A 25491-nucleotide genomic window follows, 5' to 3' on the forward strand; every position below is an offset into this window, starting at 1 on the left:
TTCTAGAAAATCGTCTTGATAACTGCTGACGTTCAAAACCGTTTGGGACTGTGTAACAGTGGACTAATGTACATACTTTCTGAAGTGTGCACTTTCGGGGGAAAAAAAAGGTGCTAAGTAGAACCACGTAGGTTCTTCAGTTTGTTTACATAGGGGAAGCCTTTTTGGTGCTGGGTAGAATCCTTTTCAGAGGGTTCTATCTAGAACCCTCTATGAAGGGTTCTACCAAGAACCATATTATCATCCCAAGGTTCTTCCTAGAACCGTCTATGAAGGGTTCTACTGAGAACCCTTTTATATTTGGAGGGTTCTTCCTAGAACACTCTATGAGCAGTTCCAATTATTTATGACAATACGTTACATATAGCAGAGCCTTTCTTTGAAGGCCTAGTTATACCCTAACACTGTGGCGTTACGAAACTCCTGGATTACAGGTCACGTCAGTGCTGCAAGTCACATTATGCTGGCTTGCAAAGTGATGTGTAATTCCTATTGGAGCCCGACAGAGTTAGGAATCCAACAAGTGGAATTGTTACTCACCTGCTACCTGGATTCAGAATGACTGCGGGGTAGGAAAAATGGAATACTGAGACTACCTTAATCATCTAAACTAGAACAACCATCTCAGTAATTGTTCCAACAAATCCAATTGCTAACAGATTGGGTTAGTTTAGAAAACTGTATTTTATTTATCTTCCTGTAGCATAAAATTCATCAACCAATCAATGTACATGCCAAAACACAGATATTACAGTAAAAACAAACAATTCTGAAAATCTCACTGCAATAGAGCATGCTGGGAAACATTCTATACAGTATGGTTCTATTTAGAACCGTTCTTGCCTTCCAAAGAATCATTCTTCCCTTCCAAAAAGGGTTCTTCAGATCAAAATGGTTATTGGTATGACCCTATCGCTCTGCTAAGAACCCTTTTGGAGTGTGTGTGTGTACTTTGCATAGGGTTGTAAACTAATGAGGCGAGGGATTTATCCTCACATGCAGCTCGGACTGAAATCAGTCTGCTTCCTCGGTATATGTGTATCCGTGTGTGTGTGAGAGATGGGGCGGCATCGAATGCAGCGCTTTTAGCGTCAAGGATGAAAAAAAGCTTCTCGAAGTGACCTTATTCAGCAGGAATGTCTCAGAGTTGTAGCTGGAAAAGCAGCCCTATTGGGGGGGTCAATGTACAGATTTGGAGCTTATTGAGGAGGATGTGAGCGCCGCTCGCTATCCTCGTGTCAGACAGGTATTCCCTTTCATTGTAGTTGCTTTTGCCTTTCCTTTCATAGTTTCCTCCATCTGGATTGGTGTGATTGACCTTTGACCTGGACAGGTGACTAATACATTCCCAGCAGGCAGGCACCATACTGCTTTCACCTGTCATGATTTTTGAGAGTTATCCAACTTCAGTCTTCAGTGATATTGCGCTGTGCAAGTTTTTATCCCAGTTCATCACTAACACACCCGATTAAAAAAAATCGAATACCAGTTTTTAGTCTGAGCCACCATAAGCTGAACCAGGTGTGGTACTGGAGGGCTGGAACAAAAGCCTGCACACCAGTAGCTCTCAATGACCCTTTAATGAGTTGGTGAATCATGGTGTATATTAAGAGGAGATGAGGAATGGATTCCATTTATACCTACTGAAATGCACGCTTTCTCTTCCCAGAGTGCTGTAGCCCTGCTTTAAACCCTATCAGCCCATTGGGAGCCACGCCCCCAAACCACGCTCCCCACTCCCTCAGAGTTAGGGGTCTCCATTGTGTGTATGTGCGTGTGTGTATGAGTGGCTTGGAGGGATGGGACCCTGTTCCCAGGAGCTTAGCGTCTCAGCAAGGGGGCTGTGTGTACACTGGCCTTGTCCCCTGGGGGTCCAATGATGCCTGTTTCAAGCCGTCTGCCTTTATGTCAGTCTAGCAGAGAGAAAAGGGAGGCGATGGAAAGAGCCACGGTAGGACCAGAGGCATTTGCATGGTTGGCATCACTTTGAACTATAATCCAGAGACCTTGTCTCTTGTGAATGTGAACGTACCCCCATGATTACCGTACACCCCCTCACCCCTCTCATCTCTTCCCTCCAAATCCTTAGCGCCATGTATCCCAGAATCCCCCACTTTCCTCCCCGCTACAAACAATAAACAAACTCTGCAAGCAGTGGCGGCCCTCTTAATGAACGGAACCAATTAGGGTCGGGCCCCATGAAGGGAGCTCCCCTATATTGTTTTGTGCCGTTTATTTACATAGTATTTGGAGTAAACAATGGAGGCCAGGCCTCAGATGGGTGCGAAGCAGAGGAGGGCTTGTTTGTTTGGTTTCTAAAAGAGGATGAGCACTTATGGCTCCAGTCCAAATTGCTAATGGGAATTAAACCATGAGGTATTGTGCTGAGATCTGAGTGCCCCCCTCTCCTACATTCACCACCCAAAGGTGGGGAGACAAGTGACTGACATTGGAGGCCAGGCAGGAGGGATGAAGTATTTAAAAAGTGTTTTGCTGGAGTCTCTTCCATTCTGTTGCACAGCCTGATGAATAGGGGGGAGAACACTAGAAGTCTGTTTTATTTGGGGGTCAGCTCCTCTCTCCGAGAGGACCAAAGACGATGGTACTCCCTGGCCTGAATAGACTGAGATTGAGACATTTTTAATGTCTGGCGTGTGTCCCTCACATTGTCTCCCTCTCTGTCTGCAGCGTGAAAGAAACTAAACTACACAGTTACATTCCTGTAGTAGGCTGCAGAGCCCATGTGCGGAGAGGGACTTTCAGGCAGTTTATTTGCTATTCTGTAATGTATGTTCACATGGGAAAATTACATGTCAGATAGATTATGTATAAATGTTTGAATCGATGTTACCCTGTGTATGCATGATAACATAGTTGTTTTTGTACATTTTGTCTTGAGCCCTCTTCTTCTCATGAGGTGGGAACATCTTACTGTACATCTCTTGTAATGAACCAAAACTACACTGTTGATGAGAGCCCACATAGGAGATCCCAGGACCCATGCCTCTATAGTAACCCTGTCAACTGACTAACCAGGTGGCCAAGAGGTGTGTGTGTGTGTGTGTGTGTTGGCATGCGTGAGTGTGCGGTTAAAAATTCAGCCCCCACATTGTTTGGGTAAAAAACATTATTTTATTTTTTTCTCACCAATTTCATGGTATCCAATTGGTAATTACAGTCTTGTCTCATCATTGCAACTCCCGTACGGACTTGGGAGAGTCGAAGGTCGAGAGCTGTGAGTCCTCTGAAACACAACCCAACCAAGCCACACTGCTTCCTGACACAATGCCCACTTAACCCGGAAGCCAGCTGCACCAATGTGTCGGAGGAAACACTGTGCACCTGGTGACCGTGTCAGCATGCACTGCGCCGGGCCCAACGCAGGAGTCAGTAGTGTGCGATGGGACAAGGACATCCCTGACGGCCAAACCCTCCCCTAACCCGTACGACGCTGGGCCAATTGTGCGCCGCCCCATGGGTCTCCCAGTCGTGGTCGGCTGCGACAGAGCCTGGACTCGAACCCAGAATCTCTAGTGGCATAGCTAGCACTGCATTGCAGTGCCTTTAGACCACTGTGCCATTTGAGAAGCCGAGTCATTGCGCATGTTGCCTGTAATCCATGGCTTCTGGTTGGAGTATGTACGTACACTCACTGTGGGGACGACGTCATCGATGTACTTATTGATGAAGCCAGTGACTGATGTGGTGTACTCCCTCAATGCCATCGGAAGAATCCCAGAATATATTGCAGTCTGTGCTAGAAAAACAGTCATGTAGCTTAGCATCTGCTTCATCTGACCATGTTTTAATTGACAGAGTCACTGGTCCTCCCTGCTTTAGTTTTTGCTTGTAAGCAGGAATCAGGAGGATGGAATTATGGTCAGATTTTCCAAATGGAGGGTGATGGAGAGGTTTGTACGCGTCTCTGTGTGTGCAGTAAAGCTGGTCTAGAGTTGTTTTCCCTGTCATGGTCATTTGACTGATAGTTTGCTTCTGATTGGAGGGAGAATACACTATTTGTTGCCCATCATGGGAACCAGACCTTTTGCTTTCCTGTAGGCTGCACAGACATCCATAAATCTACCTCTCTGCTAAGTGGGGGAGTTAGCAAGGTAGACTGTTGGGGAAGAGAGGATGGTAGAGGGGAGGAAGAGAGCGAGAGAGAAAGAAAGAGAGAGAGAGAGAGACTGACAGAGACAAAGAAAGTGAGAGATGTCCAGAAATAACAAAAGAGAAAGTAAGTTGAAATAAAGAGAGCGAGTGAAAGAGGTTCTAAGGGATCAAGACCAAAAGAGAAAGAGAAAGTACTGTACAGTCCATTCTAAAATGTATTAAATTGCTTTTTTCCCCTCATCAATCTATATCCAATACCCGATAATGTCAAAGCAAAATCAGGTTTTTAGATTTTTTTTGCTAATTTATAAAAAAAGAATCACCTCCCTGACCAAGGCCCTTCTCCCTCGATTGCTCAGTTTGGCTGGGCGGCCAGCTCTAGGCAGAGTCTTGGTGGTTCCAAATGTATACCTTTTAAGAATGATTGAGGCCACTGTGTTCTTGGGGATCTTCAATGCTGCAGACATTTTTTTGCTACCCTTCCCCAGATCTAGGCCTCGACACAATCATGTCTCAGAGTTACACGGACAATTCATTCGACCTCATGGCTTAGTTTTTCTCTGACAGGCACTGTCAATTGTGGGACCTTATATAGACATGTATGTGTCTTTCCAAATCATGTCCAATCAATTTAATTGACCACAGGTGGACGCCAATCAAGTTGTAGAAACATCTCAAGGATGATCAATGGAAACAAGATGCACCTGAGCTCAATTTCGAGTCTCATGGCAAAGGGTCTGAATAGTTATGTAAATAAGGCATTTCTGTTTTGGAATTTAATACATTTGCAAACATTTCTAAAAACCTGTTTTCACTTTGTCATTATGGGGTATTGTGTGTAGATTGCAGAGGATTTTTTTTTCTCAATTTGATCCATTTTAGAATAAGGCTGTAACGTAACAAAATGTGGAAAAAGTCAAAGTGTCTGAATACTTTCCAAAGGCACTATGAATATACAATAAATAGACAGAGTGGGAGAGCCAGCTAGATTCAGCTGAAGTGCTTACCTCTCACTCTGGCCTGCAACGTCTATGCCTTACTGCATTCCATCCACCGACTCTTTGGGATTGATGGCCAAAGGAGGTACATAACGTCATTACTGGTACGGCTGCAGTATCTGGTCTGGGATTTCTCTCTCGGTGGTACACCGCAGCCCCATTCCGTTCTCCTGCCATCTAAAGTCTCTCTCTAAAGTTGCTCAATGTGCCAACCACATGGCCTTTTGAGCCCTGTCCAGCGAGCGCACACACACTGCCTTAATGGAAATTTGATGGATATTATAAAGCCATTCCGGCCTGCATTTCCTGCCTTGAAAAGCGTTCAGTAACCCTCATAAAGAATATGGTTAAGAATCAGGCAGCTGTGCATGCGCACACACACACACACACACACACACACACACACTACACCATAAAAAATGGTGTAGGCTATAGAATCTGGTCTGTTTTATATCTCTGCTTCCCCATAATGCATTGTGAGTCGACTCGGTCCCCAGGTCTCTTTGTTATACATTCTTTCCTCCTTGTTTACGTGTTAGTCTTGATTCACTTTTTTTCAGACAGGTGACGTATATGCAGCAAATCTCCTTGTGTGGCCATGTGTGATTCTTTCACTTCTAAAGTACTTTTGTTATATGAGCTCAATATTGCTATGTTGGGCCCACAGACAGTGTGTTAGTGGGGCCCAATATCCCACCGAGCCGAAACCCAGAAAAACCCAAAATGGGGACCAGCTGAGAAAATACACAGAGGAAGTGATGTCACCGGTCCAAATCCCCCAAAGTCGTCCATTACGGGGGTGACGCTGAGACGGTGACCACAAAGAGGGAACATGACACAGGTTTCACAGCGAGCAGAGATGGTTGTCCTTCGGCTTTGACATTTCTGTTACCCTGACCCCCGCCAACGAGCTCAGTTTAGAAGGAAGACAGGAAAAAGGGAGAACAGTTGAGATGTAATTATAGGAGAAGGAAAACACATGCCGGCTGGAGACAGGGGGGTCATTTCAGAGGAGGCTACGCTATGGACGCTGTCAGATAGGAATTATCTCAGAGGGCTTGCATAACACACCTCCAGCAGCAGCCTTAGGGAAGGAGGGGGGGACGGAGGGGCATGGGGTGACGTGGTTGTTCTTGTTTCTCGGAGTAGAGAAAGTGGGAACTGCTTCTTTGTAGAGGGCAGCTGGAGTGTACCATTTCTACAGTTGTTGGGCCAAATGCTAACATTTCTGCACTTTTGTGCAAATCTTCAGTCTGTGATGTGATTCGGTGTGTTCATCTCAAGTTAGGGCAAATAAGACTTCTCCTACCGCTAAAGTCTATTTGATTAATATTATGTTAATTATCTTTGCAAATGAAATAAGTATACTGTAGTGGACTATCCTTATAGATGCACAGCTTTTAATTTATACTGACAGACCATTTGTTTTATTCCTAGTTTGGTTGATTGTTCAATTTTCTTTGCCTGTGACAAAAGTCCAAATGACTTTGTCCACAAAAAACCCTTACGTATACCGTGGCTTATCTACAAATTGAGCCCACAATCTTTGTATTGACACCACCGTGACCCGATCAACTGAGCCATCTGCAATTGAACACTAACCCTCTCCTCTTTATTTGTTCCATTTGCAGCCTGAAGAGTTCGAGGCGCTTCACTCACACACCTTCCGGGCGAAGACATTTAAGAAAAGCAAGCACTGTGGGGTGTGCAAACAGACCGTCAGCCAGGAGGGGCTCATCTGCAGAGGTTAGTCCTGACCTTGCCTGAGTGTTACCACGGTAACCATGGCCATCTGGGGTCATCAAAGGGTCATTTGGGGTCTCCCAAGGTCACCGTTGTGGTCACTCTGAGTAATTACATTAAAGTAGCTCAGGGGATGTCAAGGGTTGGCAGGTTTTCAATTCACTCAATGATAGTTTGCTAATCAGGCTTTTAACTAATTTCATTGATTAGATTGATACAGGTAACTGTCAAAATAAAGGAAACACTTGAAGTAAATGAGGGATACAAAATATATTGAAAGCAGGTGCTTCCACACAGGTGTGTTTCCTGAGTTAATTAAGTAATTAAAACAGCCCATCATGCTTAGGGTCATGTATAAAAGTTGACCATTATTTGGGCCACCATGGCTAGACTTTGAAAAAGGGGTCTTAAAGGAGCATAGGGGGTTAAAAGCGTTGCGTGAGTCTCTCTCAGTCACTAGAGATCAACCCAATGGAATAATTATGGGAATTTCTGGAGTTTTCCACAACCATCAACAAAAGACCAAATGATGTAATTTCTTGTGCAAGAATGGTGTTGCATTCCTCTACTAAAGTTCCAGACACTTGTAGAATCTATGTCAAGGCTCATTGACGCTGTTCTGGCTCATGGTGGCCCAACACCCTATTAAGATACTTTATGTTGATGTTTCCTATATTTTGACAGTTACCTGTAGTTTGTTTAGTAAGCAGATTGAGTGCTAGCTGGGTACTGAGGATTGAGCATTTGAAGTGGCTAAGTTTTTGAGTGAATTAGAGATACAAAAATAAAAAAACAATGTAAAGAGAAAATATAAACAATATAATAATATAGCTCTGTGAATCATCAACAGTGGATAGCCCTATATCCACTGCGTTGGCAAACCTACAGGCTAGACAGTAGACACACTGGGCTTGGCTGGTCACTGCTACTTGGCTAGTGGACATGTCTGCTTCTGCTGATAGTGCTGCATCGGTATGCTGGCAGGTTGTTTGGCCTAGTATCCAGAAGGGAAAGATTTGGCTTGCCTATTTCCCTTCCTCCTGGCACGGTATGGATATTTTATTCACAGTAAAGTGAAACAGAGGCATTCTCTTGGCTTAGTGTTTAACTCTGAGAGGACCTAGTATACAATAAGCATGCATTTTTGTTTTTACCTTGTAGTTGTACTGTCCTCTTGGAAAGCAGACATTTATACATAATCTTGTGGCTGGCTGCTCCCTACAAAAAATACTACATTACTAGTAACTACATTATGTCCTTTTGAAAGATTGTTGTTTTTCTGGTAACTGTATTGTAGTCTCTTCCCATTATATTACCATGATTTATTATCCTCCTGAAATGGGTGTCTCTTATATATATATTTACAGTCCTCTATGCTGGGTCCTGTGGGTGTTGCAGCTGTCTGTTCCTGCTCTCCCAAAGGGATGGCCTGTTAGGGTAGCCAGAATGCATAGGATCAATCATTTCCCCAAGGACCACAATCGCTTCACTATCACATGGGTCAACCTCTTAGCCACTTACTCTGATGTGTTTCTGTGTGTGCTACTTTTTTCCCTCTTATTGTGCATGTCTGTGCATACTTTTTCTTTGTGTGTCGTTGTAGTGAGCAAATGTGTATCTGGCCTTACTTGAAGCAAGAGCCCTTGACTCCTGCTGAGAGGCTTATCATGACACTTCAGCACCACCGTTCCAGAGGATGTCTCCCCTGTCAGAGCCTGTATAGATAGAATGTAACAGAGGATAGCTCCCCTGTCAGTCCGCCTGTATAGATAGAATGTAACAGAGGATGTCTCCCCTGTCAGAGCCTGTATAGATATAATGTAACAGAGGATAGCTCCCCTGTCAGTCAGCCTGTATACTGTAGATAGATGATAACAGAGGATGTCTCCCCTGTCAGAGCCTGTATAGATAGAATGTAACAGAGGATAGCTCCCCTGTCTGTCAGCCTGTATACTGTAGAAAGATGGTAACAGAGGCTAGCTCCCCTGTCAGTCAGCCTGTATACTGTAGATAGATGGTAACAGAGGCTAGCTCCCTGTCAGTCAGCCTGTATACTGTCGATAGATGGTAACAGAGGCTAGCTCCCCTGTCAGTCAGCCTGTATACTGTAGATAGATGGTAACAGAGGCTAGCTCCCCTGTCAGTCAGCCTGTATACTGTAGATAGATGGTAACAGAGGATAGCTCCCCTGTCAGTCAGCCTGTATACTGTAGATAGATGGTAACAGAGGATAGCTCCCCTGTCAGTCAGCCTGTATAGATAGATGGTAACAGAGGCTAGCTCCCCTGTCAGTCAGCCTGTATACTGTAGATAGATGGTAACAGAGGCTAGCTCCCTGTCAGTCAGCCTGTATACTGTAGATAGATGGTAACAGAGGATAGCTCCCTGTCAGTCAGCCTGTATACTGTAGATAGATGGTAACAGAGGATAGCTCCCCTGTCAGTCAGCCTGTATACTGTAGATAGATGGTAACAGAGGCTAGCTCCCTGTCAGTCAGCCTGTATACTGTAGATAGATGGTAACAGAGGCTAGCTCCCCTGTCAGTCAGCCTGTATACTGTAGATAGATGGTAACAGAGGATAGCTCCCCTGTCAGTCAGCCTGTATAGATAGATGGTAACAGAGGCTAGCTCCCCTGTCAGTCAGCCTGTATACTGTAGATAGATGGTAACATAGGGTAGCTCCCCTGTCAGTCAGCCTGTATACTGTAGATAGATGGTAACAGAGGCTAGCTCCCCTGTCAGTCAGCCTGTATACTGTAGATAGAAGGTAACAGAGGCTAGCTCCCCTGTCTGTCAGCCTGTATACTGTAGATAGATGGTAACAGAGGCTAGCTCCCCTGTCAGTCAGCCTGTATACTGTAGATAGAGGTAACAGAGGCTAGCTCCCCTGTCTGTCAGCCTGTATACTGTAGATAGATGGTAACAGAGGCTAGCTCCCTGTCAGTCAGCCTGTATACTGTACATAGATGGTAACAGAGGCTAGCTCCCCTGTCAGTCAGCCTGTATACTGTAGATAGAAGGTAACAGAGGCTAGCTCCCCTGTCTGTCAGCCTGTATACTGTAGATGGATGGTAACAGAGGATAGCTCCCCTGACAGTCAGCCTGTATACTGTAGATAGATGGTAACAGAGGCTTGGGTATTGAGTTGTCTGCTGTATTGACTACAACATGGCTGGTTCCATAGAGGCAACTGAGTATGGTAGTGTGTGCGCGTGTGTCTGTTTGCACGTGTTTGTATGTAAGTCTGTGTTTTATGTCTATGCTTTCCAGAGTTTGTGAGAGAGAGTTTAAATACGTCTGTGTGTGTGTGTCCTGTCTGGTTGGAGCAGATTTACGAGGGCCAGCCAGTGGGCTCTCGGGAAAGTACAAAATGAACAATAGAGGCCCACTCAGACAGCAACACACACGCTAACACACTCCATACAAGGACACAGCCTGGAGTAGCCAGCACTGATGAATCACTGAAATTGGTCTTGTCTCAGGACGGAGTGAACAAATGTGTTCATAAATCTCAGAATAAGGATTCAGATAAGGAGTTCTCCTTTACTATTTTTAAAGAGGTTTGCGAAATATTGGTTCATGTGGTTAATTTTCTTTCAAATTTAGCTTAACAGGGTGGACATTTATGAGTGGGACATACTGACTAACGACAACAAACATGGAAAAATGGATACAATTCAGTGTTTTTATATATATATTTAGCTTTGCACCATTGTTTTCCCAGCAAACAATGATGACTTCCTGACTGAGGTGTCATTGCAGGAAGGGGTTGTTTTCTAAAATGGAGAATTACAACAAACTATATGTGATAACATCTACAATTCTGGGTATGCGACCAATATAGTTTTTGATTTGATTTGAACTAACACGATGGAAAGTGATATCAGAGACACACAGAAAAGCTTAAATAAAACAATCATAAATACAATAATCATTAAAAAAATGTTAATGATGAGAGAGACTTTAGGTAGGACTATAAAATAATGAATAAATATTTAGTATTTTATGGCTTATATTTCTTGTGGAAGTTGATGAATAACACCTGGAGAAAAAACACCCACATCCACTGAAAAAGTGTTGAAAATGCATAAAATGTCCTTTCAAGATGCATATTTTTCTGTTTTAAGGTAAAGACATCAGACCTTATATTTAAAGCCTTTTGGAATCCACACATGATATTCCCTGGGGACAGAAAAGGCACCGCTTGGTAGGAATGACCCAGAGAGGGTTTCAGAGTTATTAGTACATCGGCGAGCACTCTGAGGTAATGTGAAGTCATGTTCAGATGTTCCACCCACCCCAACACCCCCTTCCCTTCCGTAACACTGTTTACAAACACTCATCAGTCACATGGGTTCCCAATCATCATCCCAGCTCCACCACTTCCTCGCCTCTTGCCAGGATACGTTGCTAGGCTCCATGACAATAGGAGCGTATCCTGGCTGGTGACGCAGGTCTATTCAGCATGTGTTTGTTTCCAGTCAAAAGACTAGACCCATAGCCTGGTCCCAAATCTGTTTGTGCTGTCTTGCCAACTTCTATGGTCATTTTTTGTAAGGTAAAGTTGACAAGACAGCTCAAATAGATGAGCACAATGCTACCAGACTGTCAGGGAAAAGTATGTCTGGAAGGCTAGCCTAGACTTCACTGACTGGATGGATGTGTAGCCTACCCTCACTGACCGGATGGATGTGTAGCGTACCAAACTCACTGCTAATAGTGAGATTGCATGGATGTGAGTGTGTGCCGTCAGACCTCTACAGGTCTCCCGACGTCGTAGGGTCAGCTCTAGTATCTGGTGGACTGAGAGGGTTATGGCCCAGAGGAACGGTGTTGGGTTCCAGGGGAGGACATTCTGGATCCCAACATCATCCGTGATTTCCACCTTCGCCGCCCGGACCGGCCCGCTCCTCATCCTTGGGGCCGTCCCTCTGGCCGATGTCGTCCTGGGGAGGTGTGGGGGGTGTTACTGTATCACTGCCCGGGTGGATGTGTTGACATGTTAGCCTACCATACTCGCTGCATGGATGTGAGTGTGTTAAAAATGTTATAATACTTGATTTCAACATATGAATGCATTGGAGATGATGACTGGTATTCGCTATACTGCATACAGTAGATGCATTAGGGTCAATTTGGATGCTAGCTAGTGGGGCCTTCAGAAAGTATTCACACCCCTTGGTTTTTTTGACATTTCGTTGTTTTACAGCCTTTCGAAATTCAAAAGGCACTCGCACACCTGAGCAATCTTTTTTGCAGGTGCATGGTATCAGTGGAACAAGTAGAAGGAAAAAGGAAACTGCACACTGCTCTTGATAGTATCACTGATCTTTAATGAGCTTACGAATCGGCCTCACAGCCTTCGTCAGAGCTGACCCGCCTAACTGCGCTCCTTAACACCCACCAGCTAAACTCGGAAGCCAGCCGTACCAATGTGTCGGAGGAAGCACCGTTCAACATGCGACCGGGGTCAGCCTGCAGGCACCCGACCCGCCACAAGGAGCCAGTTGTGCGCCGTCCCATGGGACTCCCGGCCACAGCCGGTTGTGGCACAGCCAGGGAATGAACCCAGGTCTGTAGTAACGCCTTAGACCCCTGCGTCACTCGGGAGGCCCGAAGCATGCATTTCTAAATTAAACACTGATCAGATTTGGTGAAAAGTGACTGCATGATTTTGTGTGTTATCAGTCAATTGAAAATGTGAATTTCGAAACAACTGCCTTTTTGATGATCCGTTTTGAGTTTTCCACAAACTTGTGAAAATTGCACCAAAGCGATAAAAAAAACTGTAGCATGTTTAAACATTACTCGTTGCTGTATATAAATAGGCTGTGCTATGGTTTCATTAGTATTTTCTCATTGTCTGTGGCAGTACATCATGTGTGTCTTATTCAGTAGGACATTTTCCAGAGCTAGGAACTTTAACAGTCTATGCACACCCCTGTTTCACTTAGTTTTTCTGGCTCGGGGTTAGAACTCAGGTTCTCATCTGGTGTAACATAAACGTAGGCACTGACACACATCCACATGTGTCCACTCACGCTTGTGCTTCTCTATTGTATAAATATATGCAGGGGAACATACAGTACATCCAAGTATTTACTTAAACATGAGCTTACACGTACAGTATACAAACATTGAAACATCTGGTGTGCAAAAACATGAGAACACACACTACAATAAATCTTGACATAAACACTGAACACCTACGCACATGCACACACGCACACACACAGACACGTAGATAAACAAAACACACATGCACACACCCACACACACTCAGACACACCTCCCCACCACATGAGGTTGGTGGCAACTTAATTGGGGAGGACAGACTCGTGGTAATGGCAGGAGCAGAATCAGTGGAATGGTATCAAATACATCAAACACATGGTTTCCACTCCATAGGTTCTGTACCAGCCATTATTATGAGCCATTCACCCTTCAGCAGCCTCCACTGCACTCCACCCACCACACACACACACACACACACACACACACACACACACACACACACACACACACACACACACACAATGTCTTTATTTATCTTACTCTAACATGTTTAGCCACCACTTGCTGACTGAATCAATCAGTCAAATTCATTTATAAAGCTCTTTTTACATGTGCAGATGTCACAAAGTGCTATACAGAAACTCAGCCTAAAACCCCAAACAGCGAGTAATGCAGATGTGGAAGCACGGTGGCTAGGAAAAACTCCCTAGGAAGAAACCTAGAGACGAACCAGGCTGTGCCAGGTGGAGATTATAACAGTACATGGCTAAGATGTTCAAACATTCATAGATGACCAGCAGGGTCAGATAATAATAATCACAGTGGTTCTAGAGGGTGCAAAAGGTCAGCACCTCAGGAGTAAATGTCAGTTGGCTTTTCATAGCCGATCATTCGGAGTTAGAGGCGGCAGGTGTGGTAGAGAGAGCAAGAGAGTGAAAAATAGCAGGTCCGGGACCAGGTAGCATGTCCAGTGAACAAGTCAGGGTTCCATAGCCGCAGGCAGAACAGTTGAAACTGGAGCAGCAGCACGACCAGGTGGACTGGGGACAGCAAGGAGTCATCAGGCCAGGTAGTCCTGAGGCATGGTCCTAGGGCTTAGGTCCGATGAGAGAAGAGAAATAGAAAGAGAGAGAGAAAGACAGAGAGAGAGAATTAGAGGGAGCATACTTAAATTCACACAGGACACCGGATAAGACAGGAGAAATACTCCAGATATAACAGACTGACCCTAGCGCCCCGACACATAAACTATTGCAGCATAATTACCTGGAGGCTGGGACAAGAGGAGTCGGGAGACACTGTGGCCCCATCCGACTATACCCCCGGACTGGGCCAACCAGGCAGGATATAACCCCAACCCACTTTGCCAAAGCACAGCCCCCTCACCACTAGAGGGATATATTCAAACACCAACTTACTACCCTGAGACAAGGCTAAGTATAGCCCATGAAGATCTCCCCCACGGCACGAACCCGAGGGGGGTGCCAACCCGAACAGGAAGATCATGTCAGAGACTCAACCCACTCAAGTGACGCACACCTCCTAGGGACGGCATGAAAGAGCACCAGTAAGCCAGTGACTCAGCCCCTGTAATAGGGTTAGAGGCAGAGAATCCTAGTGGAGAGAGGGAACCGGCCAAGCAGAGACAGCAAAGGTGGTTCATCGCTCCAGTGCCTTTCCGTTCACCTTCACACCCCTGGGCCAGACTACACTCAATCATAGGACCTACTGAAGAGATTAGTCTTCAGTAAAGACTTAAAGGTCGAGAGCGAGTCAACGCCTCTCACATGGATAGGAAGACATTCCATGAAAATGGAGCTCTGTAGGAGAACGCCCTGCCTCCAGGGCAGAAGCATCTTTGTGCATCTTTGTGTTGGTCCCCTCCCTTTCCTAGTCCTTAGCCAAATGAGAAGATCAGATGGATGATCATGACCATTGGTTCGTCTCTGCATGATGGATTGGCGTTGTCTCCTCAGTGTAATGTCGTTATCATAATCAGTTAAACGGTCATATGCTGAGATTACCATAATGGCAAGATAGGAGGGGAATTATTAGGTAACATTATGGAGATGGTTGAAAGCACTAAGCAGTTTATATGCACCCACACACACACACACACACATACATACAAACACAAACACACACTCCCACATACGGACCCATTAGCTGTTCGGCGTTGTGTATTGATTTAGTATTGAGATTGTATTAACTTGTCTAAACATTACTTGTTGCTGTATATACTCTAAATAGGCTCTGCTGTTTTTTCATTAGTATTTTCTCATTGTCTGTGGCAGTACATCATGTGTGTCTTATTCAGTAAGACATTTTCCAGAGCTAGGATCTTTAACATTCTATGCACACCCCTGTTTCACTTAGTTTTTCTGGCTAGGGGTTAGAACTCAGGTTTTCATCTGGTGTAACACAACTGTAGGCACTGACACACAACCACATGTGTACATTCACACTTGTGCTTCTCTATTGTATAAATATATGCAGGGGAACACACAGTACATCAACGTTTTTACTTAAACATGAGCTTACACATATACATACATTAAAACATCGGTCTTGAAAAAACATGGGAACATACAGTACACATAAGTCCACAAATGCATGCATACACACACACACACACACACACACACACACACACACACACACACACACACACTCTTACTCTAACGTGTTTAGTCACTTGCTGTATGAAGCATCTTTGTGTTGGTCCCCTCCCTTTCCTAGTCCTTAGCCAAATGAGAAGATCAAATGGATGATCATGACCATTGGTTCGTCTCTGCATGATGGATTGGCGTTGTCTCCTCAGTGTAATGTCGTTATCATAATCAGTTAAACGGTCATATGCTGAGATTACCATAATGGCAAGATAGGAGGGGAATTATTATGTAACATTATGGAGATGGTTTTAAGAAAGCAATAAGCAGTTTATATGCACCCACACATGCACAAATGCACGCACACACACACAGCTGTAGGGCCTCAGCTTCACACTCACCCCAACAAGCGATTGATTGGACCTCCATGTCCTTATTGGAAAACAGCCTTTCTGTTTTGTTGACGTTATATCTCCAATGCCCCCTACTGGATTTCTCTAGACATTACAGGTCAATGGCCCTATCATAATGCTGTTTTAGATTTATAACACTGTTTTCAGGTACATTTCTTTTTCCTCATCAGTTAAATGCACCTGATGATAATAACATGACACGGCTGAAAGATAGCAGATTGTGGCCTCCAAGGACAATCTTGGCATTGCTGTTCAGTTAAGACATGCAGAAATGCTGTTGAGTCAAGTCCACCACCAGAGGGGAGCAGAACAACAAGTATGCTGCTTCTACAGGCCAGCCGAACAAACGACCTCTCCTTACCCGCCATACTGCAGCAAACAGACTGCCCACCCACATAGGTATTTGACGGTGCAGAGACTACTTGAATAAAATGGATTATAAACATGAATTTCATCTGTGCTCAGAAAGGCTACTTTTCACATGTACAATGCCGTTCAAAAGTTTGGGGTCACTTAGAAATGTCCTTGTTTTTGAAAGAAAAGCTTTTTTTTTTTTACATAATGTAGATCAGAAATACAGTGTAGACATTGTTAATGTTGTATATGACTATTGTAGCTGGAAACGGACCATTTTTTTTATGGAATATCTACAAAGGCGCACAGACACCCATTGTCAGCAATCATCACTCCTGTGTTCCAATGGCACGTTGTGTTAGCCAATCCAAGTTTATAATTTTAAAATTCGAATTGATCATTAGAAAACCTTTTTGCAATTATGTTAGCACAGCTGAAAACGGTTGTGCTGATTAAAGAAACAATAAAACTGTCATTTTTTTAGACTCGTTGAGTATCCGGAGCATCACCGTTTGTGCGTTCCATTACAGGCTCAAAATGGGCAGAAACAAAGTGCTTTCTTCTGAAACTCAACAGTATTCTTGTTCTGAGAAATGAAGGCTATTCCATGGGAGAAATTGCAAAGAAACTGATCCTGCAAAACACTGTGTACTACTCCCTTCACAGAACAGCGCAAACTGGCTCTAACCAGAAAATAAAGAGGAATGGGAGGCCCCGGTGCACAACTGAGCAAGAGGACAAGTACATTAGAATGTCTAGTTTGAGAAACAGATGCCTCACAAGTCCTCAACTGGCAGCTTCATTAAATAGTACCCGCAAAACACCAGTCTCAACGTCAGCAGTGAAGAGGGGACTCGGGGATGCTGGCCTTCTATGCAGAATTGGTCTGACGAAACCAAGATTGAGCTCTTTGGCCTGAATGCCAAGCGTCACGTCTGGAGGAAACCTGGCACCATCCCTAAGGTGAAGCACGGTGGTGGCAGCATCATGCTGTGGGGATGTTTTTCAGCGGCAGGGACTGGGAGACTAGTTATGATCTAGGGAAAGATGAATGGAGCAAAGTACAGAAAGATCCTTGATGAAAGCCTGCTCCAGAGGGCTCAGGATTGCAGACTGGGTGAAGGTTCACCTTCCAACAGGACAACAACCCTAAGCACACAGCCAATACAATGCAGGAGTGGCTTCGGGACAAGTCTCTGAATGTCCTTGAACGGCCCAGTCAGAGCCCAGACATGAACCTAATCAAACATCTCTGGAGAGACCTGAAAATAGCTGTGCAGCGACGCTCCCCATCCAGCTGACAGAGAATGAGAGGATCTGCAGAGAAGAACGGGAGAAACTCCCAAAATGCAGGTGTGCTTGTTATACCCAAGCTTGTTATACCCAATAATATTATTGGATCTAATAGCTGCCAAAGGTGCTTCAACAAGTACTGAGTAAAGGGTCTGAATACTTACATAAATGTGATATTTCAGTTTTTGTTTCTCCAAAAATTTGAAAAACAATCTACAAACCTGTTTTTGTTTGTCATTATGGGGGTATTGTGTGTAGATTGATGGAAAAACAATTAATCAAGTTTATAGTAAGGCTGTAATGTAATTTGAGAGAAATACATTTTTTGTGCATATGAAACATTTATGGGATCTTTTATTACAGTTCAAGAAACAGCAACACTTTACATGTTGAGTTTAGATTTTTGTTCAGTGTAGTTAATAGTTAACAAACATATTGTATAGAGAATGCACCTTTACCTCATGGCTCCAACGTGAGCTGTGCTATAAACATCAAATAAGGGATTGATAGTGAACTATGCAGACTACATTGGCTAGTTTGAGAACATTTGCAACACTCCCTTTTCATTACTGAAATAACACACTGCACAACACTTGTGTAAGAAGCAGCCCCTTCGACAGACTGGAAAATGTATCAAAGGAAACAGCTGGTTAAACAAACCAGTTTTGATATACCCTATACTCTGGAAATCCATATAGAAACTCTAGTTATGGAAACAAATGTTCTGCACTTTCCTATTCTACAAAAATCTCCCCACAGCCAACTCCCATCCACCACGTGGTTTGGGGGAGATATTCTTCTCAGGATATTACCTATCCCCCTCGAAACCTCACGGGAAGAAACGCCTCGGTCAGTCAAAACCTGAGTTAACAAGGACAAGGGGGTGGCCAGCCAACGTAGGACTGTTGACTGATGATACTGTAGGTGTGTAGAGGACGGAGCAGTATGACTCAGGACAGAAGAATGGTGGAGGTAAGGGTATGACATAGGAATGTTTGTACATGCAGACAAAAGTATGCAGAGGTCTTCACGGATCCAACAGACCCAACATTCAGAGACTCGACCCTGTACCCAAGTGGGCCCGTGTCCTAAATTCTGGCTTTTGTCTCAGATCTGGGTCAGGTCTGATATAATTGCCACGAGTCTCGGTTATGTGCAATTAAAATGTACCGAGTGGACCCATCCGCTGTTAATTTAATGTGTGTGAGGTGATGAGAACTGTGTGAGCTTGTAATCTGTGTCAGCCAATTGCAACTCAATAAAACATATAGCTTATGTCCAGCTGAAACTGGTTCTGGCTGCTCACCTCACGTGCGCCTGCTGCTGATGAGATAGAGAGTGAGTGAAAGGAGCTTTGGCCTTGGCTACTGTTGATTGTGAAGATGGCCTTTTTAATTTAAGTAAAAGGAAAGTTCTAAGAGAAAACGTATAAGTGAAAAGAAGCCTACAAGGTGAATGTCCTCTGGGACATGTTTTAGTGGACAAAGAGGAGAAGAACGTTGGCGAGGCCAAATGGAAAGTGTGTGCAACTCGCTATTCAGGTTTGATGCAGCTTTCATTTATTTATTTTCATATTTATTATCATTTGTTTTATTATTGTACACTGCTCAAAAAAAATAAAGGGAACACTAAAATAACACATCCTAGATCTGAATGAATGAAATATTCTTATTAAATACTTTTTTCTTTACATAGTTGAATGTGCTGACAACAAAATCACACAAAAATCACACAAAATCACACAAAAATGATCAATGGAAATCAAATGTATCAACCCATGGAGGTCTGGATTTGGAGTCACACTCAAAATTCAAGTGGAAAACCACACTACAGGCTGATCCAACTTTGATGTAATGTTCTTAAAACAAGTCAAAATGAGGCCCAGTAGTGTGTGTGGCCTCCACGTCCCTGTATGACCTCCCTTCAACGCCTGGGCATTCTCCTGATGAGGTGGCGGATGGTCTCCTGAGGGATCTCCTCCCAGACCTGGACTAAAGCATCCGCCAACTCATCTGAGCATCTCAACTCCTGGACAGTCTGTGGTGCAACGTGGCGTTGGTGGATGGAGCGAGACATGATGTCCCAGATGTGCTCAATTGGATTCAGGTCTGGGGAACGGGCGGGCCAGTCCATAGCACCAATGCCTTCCTCTTGCAGGAACTGCTGACACACTCCAGCCACATGAGGTCTAGCATTGTCTTGCATTAGGAGGAACCCAGGGCCAGCCGCACCAGCATATGGTCTCACAAGGGGTCCGAGGATCTCATCTCGGTACCTAATGGCAGTCAGGCTACCTCTGGCGAGCACAGAAATGCTACCCAAAGAAATGCTACCCCACACCATGACTGACCCACCGCCAAACCGGTCATGCTGGAGGATGTTGCAGGCAGCAGAACGTTCTCCACGGCGTCACATGTGCTCAGTGTGAACCTGCTTTCATCCTTGAAGAGCACAGGGTGCCAGTGGCGAATTTGCCAATCTTGGTGTTCTCTGGCAAATGCCAAACGTCCTGCACGGTGTTGGGCTGTAAGCACAACCCCCACCTGTGGACGCCGGGCCCTCATACCACCCTCATGGAGTCTGTTTTTGACCGTTTGAGCAGACACATGCACATTTGTGGCCTGCTGGAGATCATTTTGCAGGGCTCTGGCAGTGCTCCTCCTGCTCCTCCTTGCACAAAGTCGGAGGTAGCGGTCCTGCTGCTGGGTTGTTGACCTCCTACGGCCTCCTCCACGTCTCCTGATGTACTGGCCTGTCTCCTGGTAGCGCCTCCATGCTCTGGACACTACGCTGATAAACACAGCAAACCTTCTTGCCACAGCTCGCATTGATGTGCCATCCTGGATGAGCTGCACTACCTGAGCCACTTGTGTGGGTTGTAGACTCCATCTCATGCTACCACTAGAGTGAAAGCACCGCCATCATTCAAAAGTGACCAAAACATCAGCCAGGAAGCATAGGAACTGAGATGTGGTCTGTGGTCACCACCTGCAGAACCACTCCTTTATTGGGGCTGTCTTGCTATTTGCCTATAATTTCCACCTGTTGTCTATTCCATTTGCACAACAGCATGTGAAATTTATTGTCAATCAGTGTTGCTTCCTAAGTGGACAGTTTGATTTCACAGAAGTGTGAATGACTTGGAGTTACATTGTGTAGTTTAAGTGTTCCCTTTATTTTTTGAGCAGTGTATATCATTATTATTATTGTAGGCCTACAGTATTTAAGCATCTTGTCACGTTCATCATATTGATGAGACCAAGGCGCAGCGTGATAAGCATACATTCTTCTTTTAATTAACGAATAAACACTAAACAAACTAACAAAGAAACAAAATGAACGTGAAGCTATATAACACGAGTACTGACAGGCAACTACACATAGACAATAACCCACAAAACCAAAATGGCAACTTAAATAGGATCCCCAATCAGAGACAACGATAAACAGCTGTCTGATTAGGAACCAATTCAGGCCACCATAGATCTACATATTCCTAGACATACTGAAACCCACTAGATATACAAAAAAAACCTAGACAGGACAAAAACACCTAGACAATCCAAAAACTAAACCAACCACCCTTGTCACCCCCCTCCCGCCCCCAAAGGTCCGGACTCCCGGCCGCAAGCCTAAACCTATATGGGAGGGTCTGGGTGGGCATCTAACCTCAGTGGCGGCTCTGGTTCAGGACGCTGCCCCCCTTCTTTACACTGAGTCCGCTCTTGTATCACTGACCCGTGGATCATCGTCGGAGGCTCTGGACTGCGGATCCTCGCCGTAGGCCCCAGGCTGGGGACCCTCGCTGCGTGGATCATCGCCGGATGTTCTGGACTGAGGACCGTCGCTGGAGACCCCGGACTGGGGACCGTCGCTGGAGACCCCGGACTGGGGACCGTCGCTGGAGACCCCGGACTGTGGCCCGTCGTTGGAGGTTCCGGACTGTGAACTGTCGCCGGACGCTCTGGTCTGTGAACTGTCGCCGGACGCTCTGGACTGGGTACTGTCGCCGGACGCTCTGGACTGCCGAGGCGCACTGTAGGCCTGGTGCGTGGTGCTGGAACTGGTGGTACCGGGCTGGTGACACACACCTCAGAGCAAGTGCGGGGAGCAGGCACAGGACGTACTGGACTGTGGAGGCGCTCTGGAGGTCAGGAGTGTAGAGCTGACACAACCCGTCCTGGCTGGATGTTTATTTTCACCCTGCAAATGCGCTGGCACGTATCCTCGCTGTTCCTCCATTCTCCTGTATTTCTCCTCGTAGTATCGCCGCTCCGCTTTCGCTGCCTCTACCTCCACCTTAGGACGGCGATACTCCCCCGGCTGTGTCCAGGGTCCTGCTCTATCTAATATCTCTTCCCAGGTCCATTTCCCCATTAAGCGCTGTTCCTCCTTTTCACACTGCTTGGTACTGGTTTGGTGGGTTATTCTGTCACGTTCGTCATATTGATGAGACCAAGGCGCAGCGTGATAAGCATACATTCTCCTTTTAATTTACGAATACAGGACAAAAACACTGAGGCAATACAAAAACTAAACCAACCACCCTTGTCACACCCTGACGTAACCAAAATAATTAAGAAAACAAAGATAACTAAGGTCAGGGCGTGACACATCTAAACTAGGTCTTTCCACATGAAAAAACTGTTTTGTTTCATTTTGTTGATACATTTTCGTTAGCCAAATTTTTATGTTGATCTGATAGGTCTAGATGTAGTTCATTTAATTGTATTTTTAAGCTGTATGATGATATTATAAGTACAATAATAATAATTATGATAATACAAATAGCAATACATTATTATTATTATTATTCATTTTCCAGAAGTTGCAAAACTTTATTTAATGCTGCAATACACTGTGTACAAAACATGAATATAACGAGTGCGCTAAGAGTCGGGACGCAAGTTTAGGGAGTGAGTGTTTTAATAAAATAAACGGAACATAAGACAAAACAGGAAACACGAACAACCCACAGACAAGAAACAGAAACAGAAACCATAATGCCCGGGGAAGGATCCAAAGGGAGGTGATAGAGTCCAGGTGAGTCTAGTGACACGCAGGTGCAACAATGTTGACAGATGTGCGCCATAACGAGCTGCCTGGTGACCTAGAGGCCGGAGACGGATCACACATGACAATTAAGGACACCTGCTCTTTCCATGAAATAGACTGACCAGGTGAATCCAGGTAAAAGCTATGATCCCTTCCTGATGTCACTTGTTAAATCCACTTCAATCAGTGTAGATGAAGGAGAGGAGACGGGTTAAAGAAGGATTTTTAAGCCTTGAGACAATTGATACATGGATTGTGTACATGTGTGACATTCAGAGGGTGAATGGGCAAGTTTCCCATGTGTATCAAGAGTGGTCCACCACCAAAAGTCTATCCAGCCAGTGGTGTAAAGTACTTAAGTAAAAAATACTTAAAAGTACTACTTAAGTAGTTTTTTGGGGTATCTGTACTTTACCTTTACTTTACTATTTCTATTTTTGACAACTTTTACTTTTACTTCACTACATTCCTCAGGAAAATAATGTACGTTTTACTCCATACATTTTCCCTGACACCCAAAAATACTTTTGAATGCTTAGCATGACAGGAAAACAGTCCAAAACACGCACTTCTCAAGAGAACATCCTTGGTCATCCCTACTGCCTCTGGTCTGACGGACTCACTAAACACAAAATGCTTAATTTGTCAATTATGTCTGAGTGTTGGAGTGTGCCCCTGGCTATCCGTAAATGATGTCTGAGTGTTGGAGTGTGCCCCTGGCTATCCGTAAATGATGTCTGAGTGTTGGAGTGTGCCCCTGGCTATCTGTAAATGATGTCTGAGTGTTGGAGTGTGCCCCTGGCTATCTGTAAATTATGTCTGAGTGTTGGAGTGTGCCCCTGGCTATCCGTAAATGATGTCTGAGTGTTGGAGTGTGCCCCTGGCTATCTGTAAATGATGTCTGAGTGTTGGAGTGTGCCCCTGGCTATCCGTAAATGATGTCTGAGTGTTGGAGTGTGCCCCTGGCTATCCGTAAATGATGTCTGAGTGTTGGAGTGTGCCCCTGGCTATCTGTAAATTATGTCTGAGTGTTGGAGTGTGCCCCTGGCTATCCGTAAATGATGTCTGAGTGTTGGAGTGTGCCCCTGGCTATCTGTAAATGATGTCTGAGTGTTGGAGTGTGCCCCTGGCTATCTGTAAATGATGTCTGAGTGTTGGAGTGTGCCCCTGGCTATCTGTAAATGATGTCTGAGTGTTGGAGTGTGCCCCTGGCTATCCGTAAATGATGTCTGAGTGTTGGAGTGTGCCCCTGGCTATCTGTAAATGATGTCTGAGTGTTGGAGTGTGCCCCTGGCTATCTGTAAATGATGTCTGAGTGTTGGAGTGTGCCCCTGGCTATCCGTAAATGATGTCTGAGTGTTGGAGTGTGCCCCTGGCTATCTGTAAATGATGTCTGAGTGTTGGAGTGTGCCCCTGGCTATCCGTAAATGATGTCTGAGTGTTGGAGTGTGCCCCTGGCTATCCGTAAATGATGTCTGAGTGTTGGAGTGTGCCCCTGGCTATCCGTAAATGATGTTGGAGTGTGCCCCTGGCTATCCGTAAATGATGTCTGAGTGTTGGAGTGTGCCCCTGGCTATCCGTAAATGATGTCTGAGTGTTGGAGTGTGCCCCTGGCTATCTGTAAATGATGTCTGAGTGTTGGAGTGTGCCCCTGGCTATCTGTAAATGATGTCTGAGTGTTGGAGTGTGCCCTGGCTATCTGTAAATTATGTCTGAGTGTTGGAGTGTGCCCCTGGCTATCTGTAAATGATGTCTGAGTGTTGGAGTGTGCCCCTGGCTATCCGTAAATGATGTCTGAGTGTTGGAGTGTGCCCCTGGCTATCCGTAAATGATGTCTGAGTGTTGGAGTGTGCCCCTGGCTATCCGTAAATGATGTCTGAGTGTTGGAGTGTGCCCCTGGCTATCCGTAAATGATGTCTGAGTGTTGGAGTGTGCCCCTGGCTATCTGTAAATGATGTCTGAGTGTTGGAGTGTGCCCCTGGCTATCCGTAAATGATGTCTGAGTGTTGGAGTGTGCCCCTGGCTATCTGTAAATGATGTCTGAGTGTTGGAGTGTGCCCCTGGCTATCTGTAAATGATGTCTGAGTGTTGGAGTGTGCCCCTGGCTATCCGTAAATTATGTCTGAGTGTTGGAGTGTGCCCCTGGCTATCTGTAAATGATGTCTGAGTGTTGGAGTGTGCCCCTGGCTATCTGTAAATGATGTCTGAGTGTTGGAGTGTGCCCCTGGCTATCTGTAAATGATGTCTGAGTGTTGGAGTGTGCCCCTGGCTATCTGTAAATGATGTCTGAGTGTTGGAGTGTGCCCCTGGCTATCTGTAAATGAAGTGTGCCCCTGGCTATCAAAATGATGTCTGAGTGTTGGAGTGTGCCCTGGCTATCTGTAAATGATGTCTGAGTGTTGGAGTGTGCCCCTGGCTATCCGTAAATGATGTCTGAGTGTTGGAGTGTGCCCCTGGCTATCTGTAAATGATGTCTGAGTGTTGGAGCGTGCCCCTGGCTATCTGTAAATGATGTCTGAGTGTTGGAGTGTGCCCCTGGCTATCTGTAAATGATGTCTGAGTGTTGGAGTGTGCCCCTGGCTATCTGTAAATGATGTCTGAGTGTTGGAGTGTGCCCCTGGCTATCTGTAAATGATGTCTGAGTGTTGGAGTGTGCCCCTGGCTATCTGTAAATGATGTCTGAGTGTTGGAGTGTGCCCCTGGCTATCTGTAAATGAAATAAACAAGACAATCGTGCCGTCTGGTTTGCTTAATGTAAAGCATGTGAAATGATTTCTACTTTTACTTTTAATACTTAAGTATATTTGAGCAACAACATTTACTTTTGATACTTAAGTATATTTCAAACCAAATACTTTTAGACTTTTACTCAAGTAGTATTTTGTTGGATGACTTTC

At 45.0% G+C, this 25491-nt stretch overlaps 1 protein-coding gene across 9 annotated transcripts in view; it reads left to right on the forward strand.

Moving 5' to 3' along the window:
- Positions 1-25491, forward strand: part of LOC112225299 (tensin-1) — a 291328-nt gene that overhangs the window by 110571 nt on the left and 155266 nt on the right. For all 9 annotated transcript variants that reach the window (XM_024389109.2, XM_024389101.2, XM_024389105.2 and 6 more), the window contains exon 2: positions 6743-6857. In XM_024389109.2, the coding sequence (XP_024244877.1) occupies positions 6743-6857 (115 nt within the window). The remainder of the gene's footprint in view (positions 1-6742; positions 6858-25491) is intronic.

Source organism: Oncorhynchus tshawytscha, linkage group LG26 (assembly GCF_018296145.1).
Source record: "Oncorhynchus tshawytscha isolate Ot180627B linkage group LG26, Otsh_v2.0, whole genome shotgun sequence".
NCBI lineage: Eukaryota > Metazoa > Chordata > Actinopteri > Salmoniformes > Salmonidae > Oncorhynchus > Oncorhynchus tshawytscha.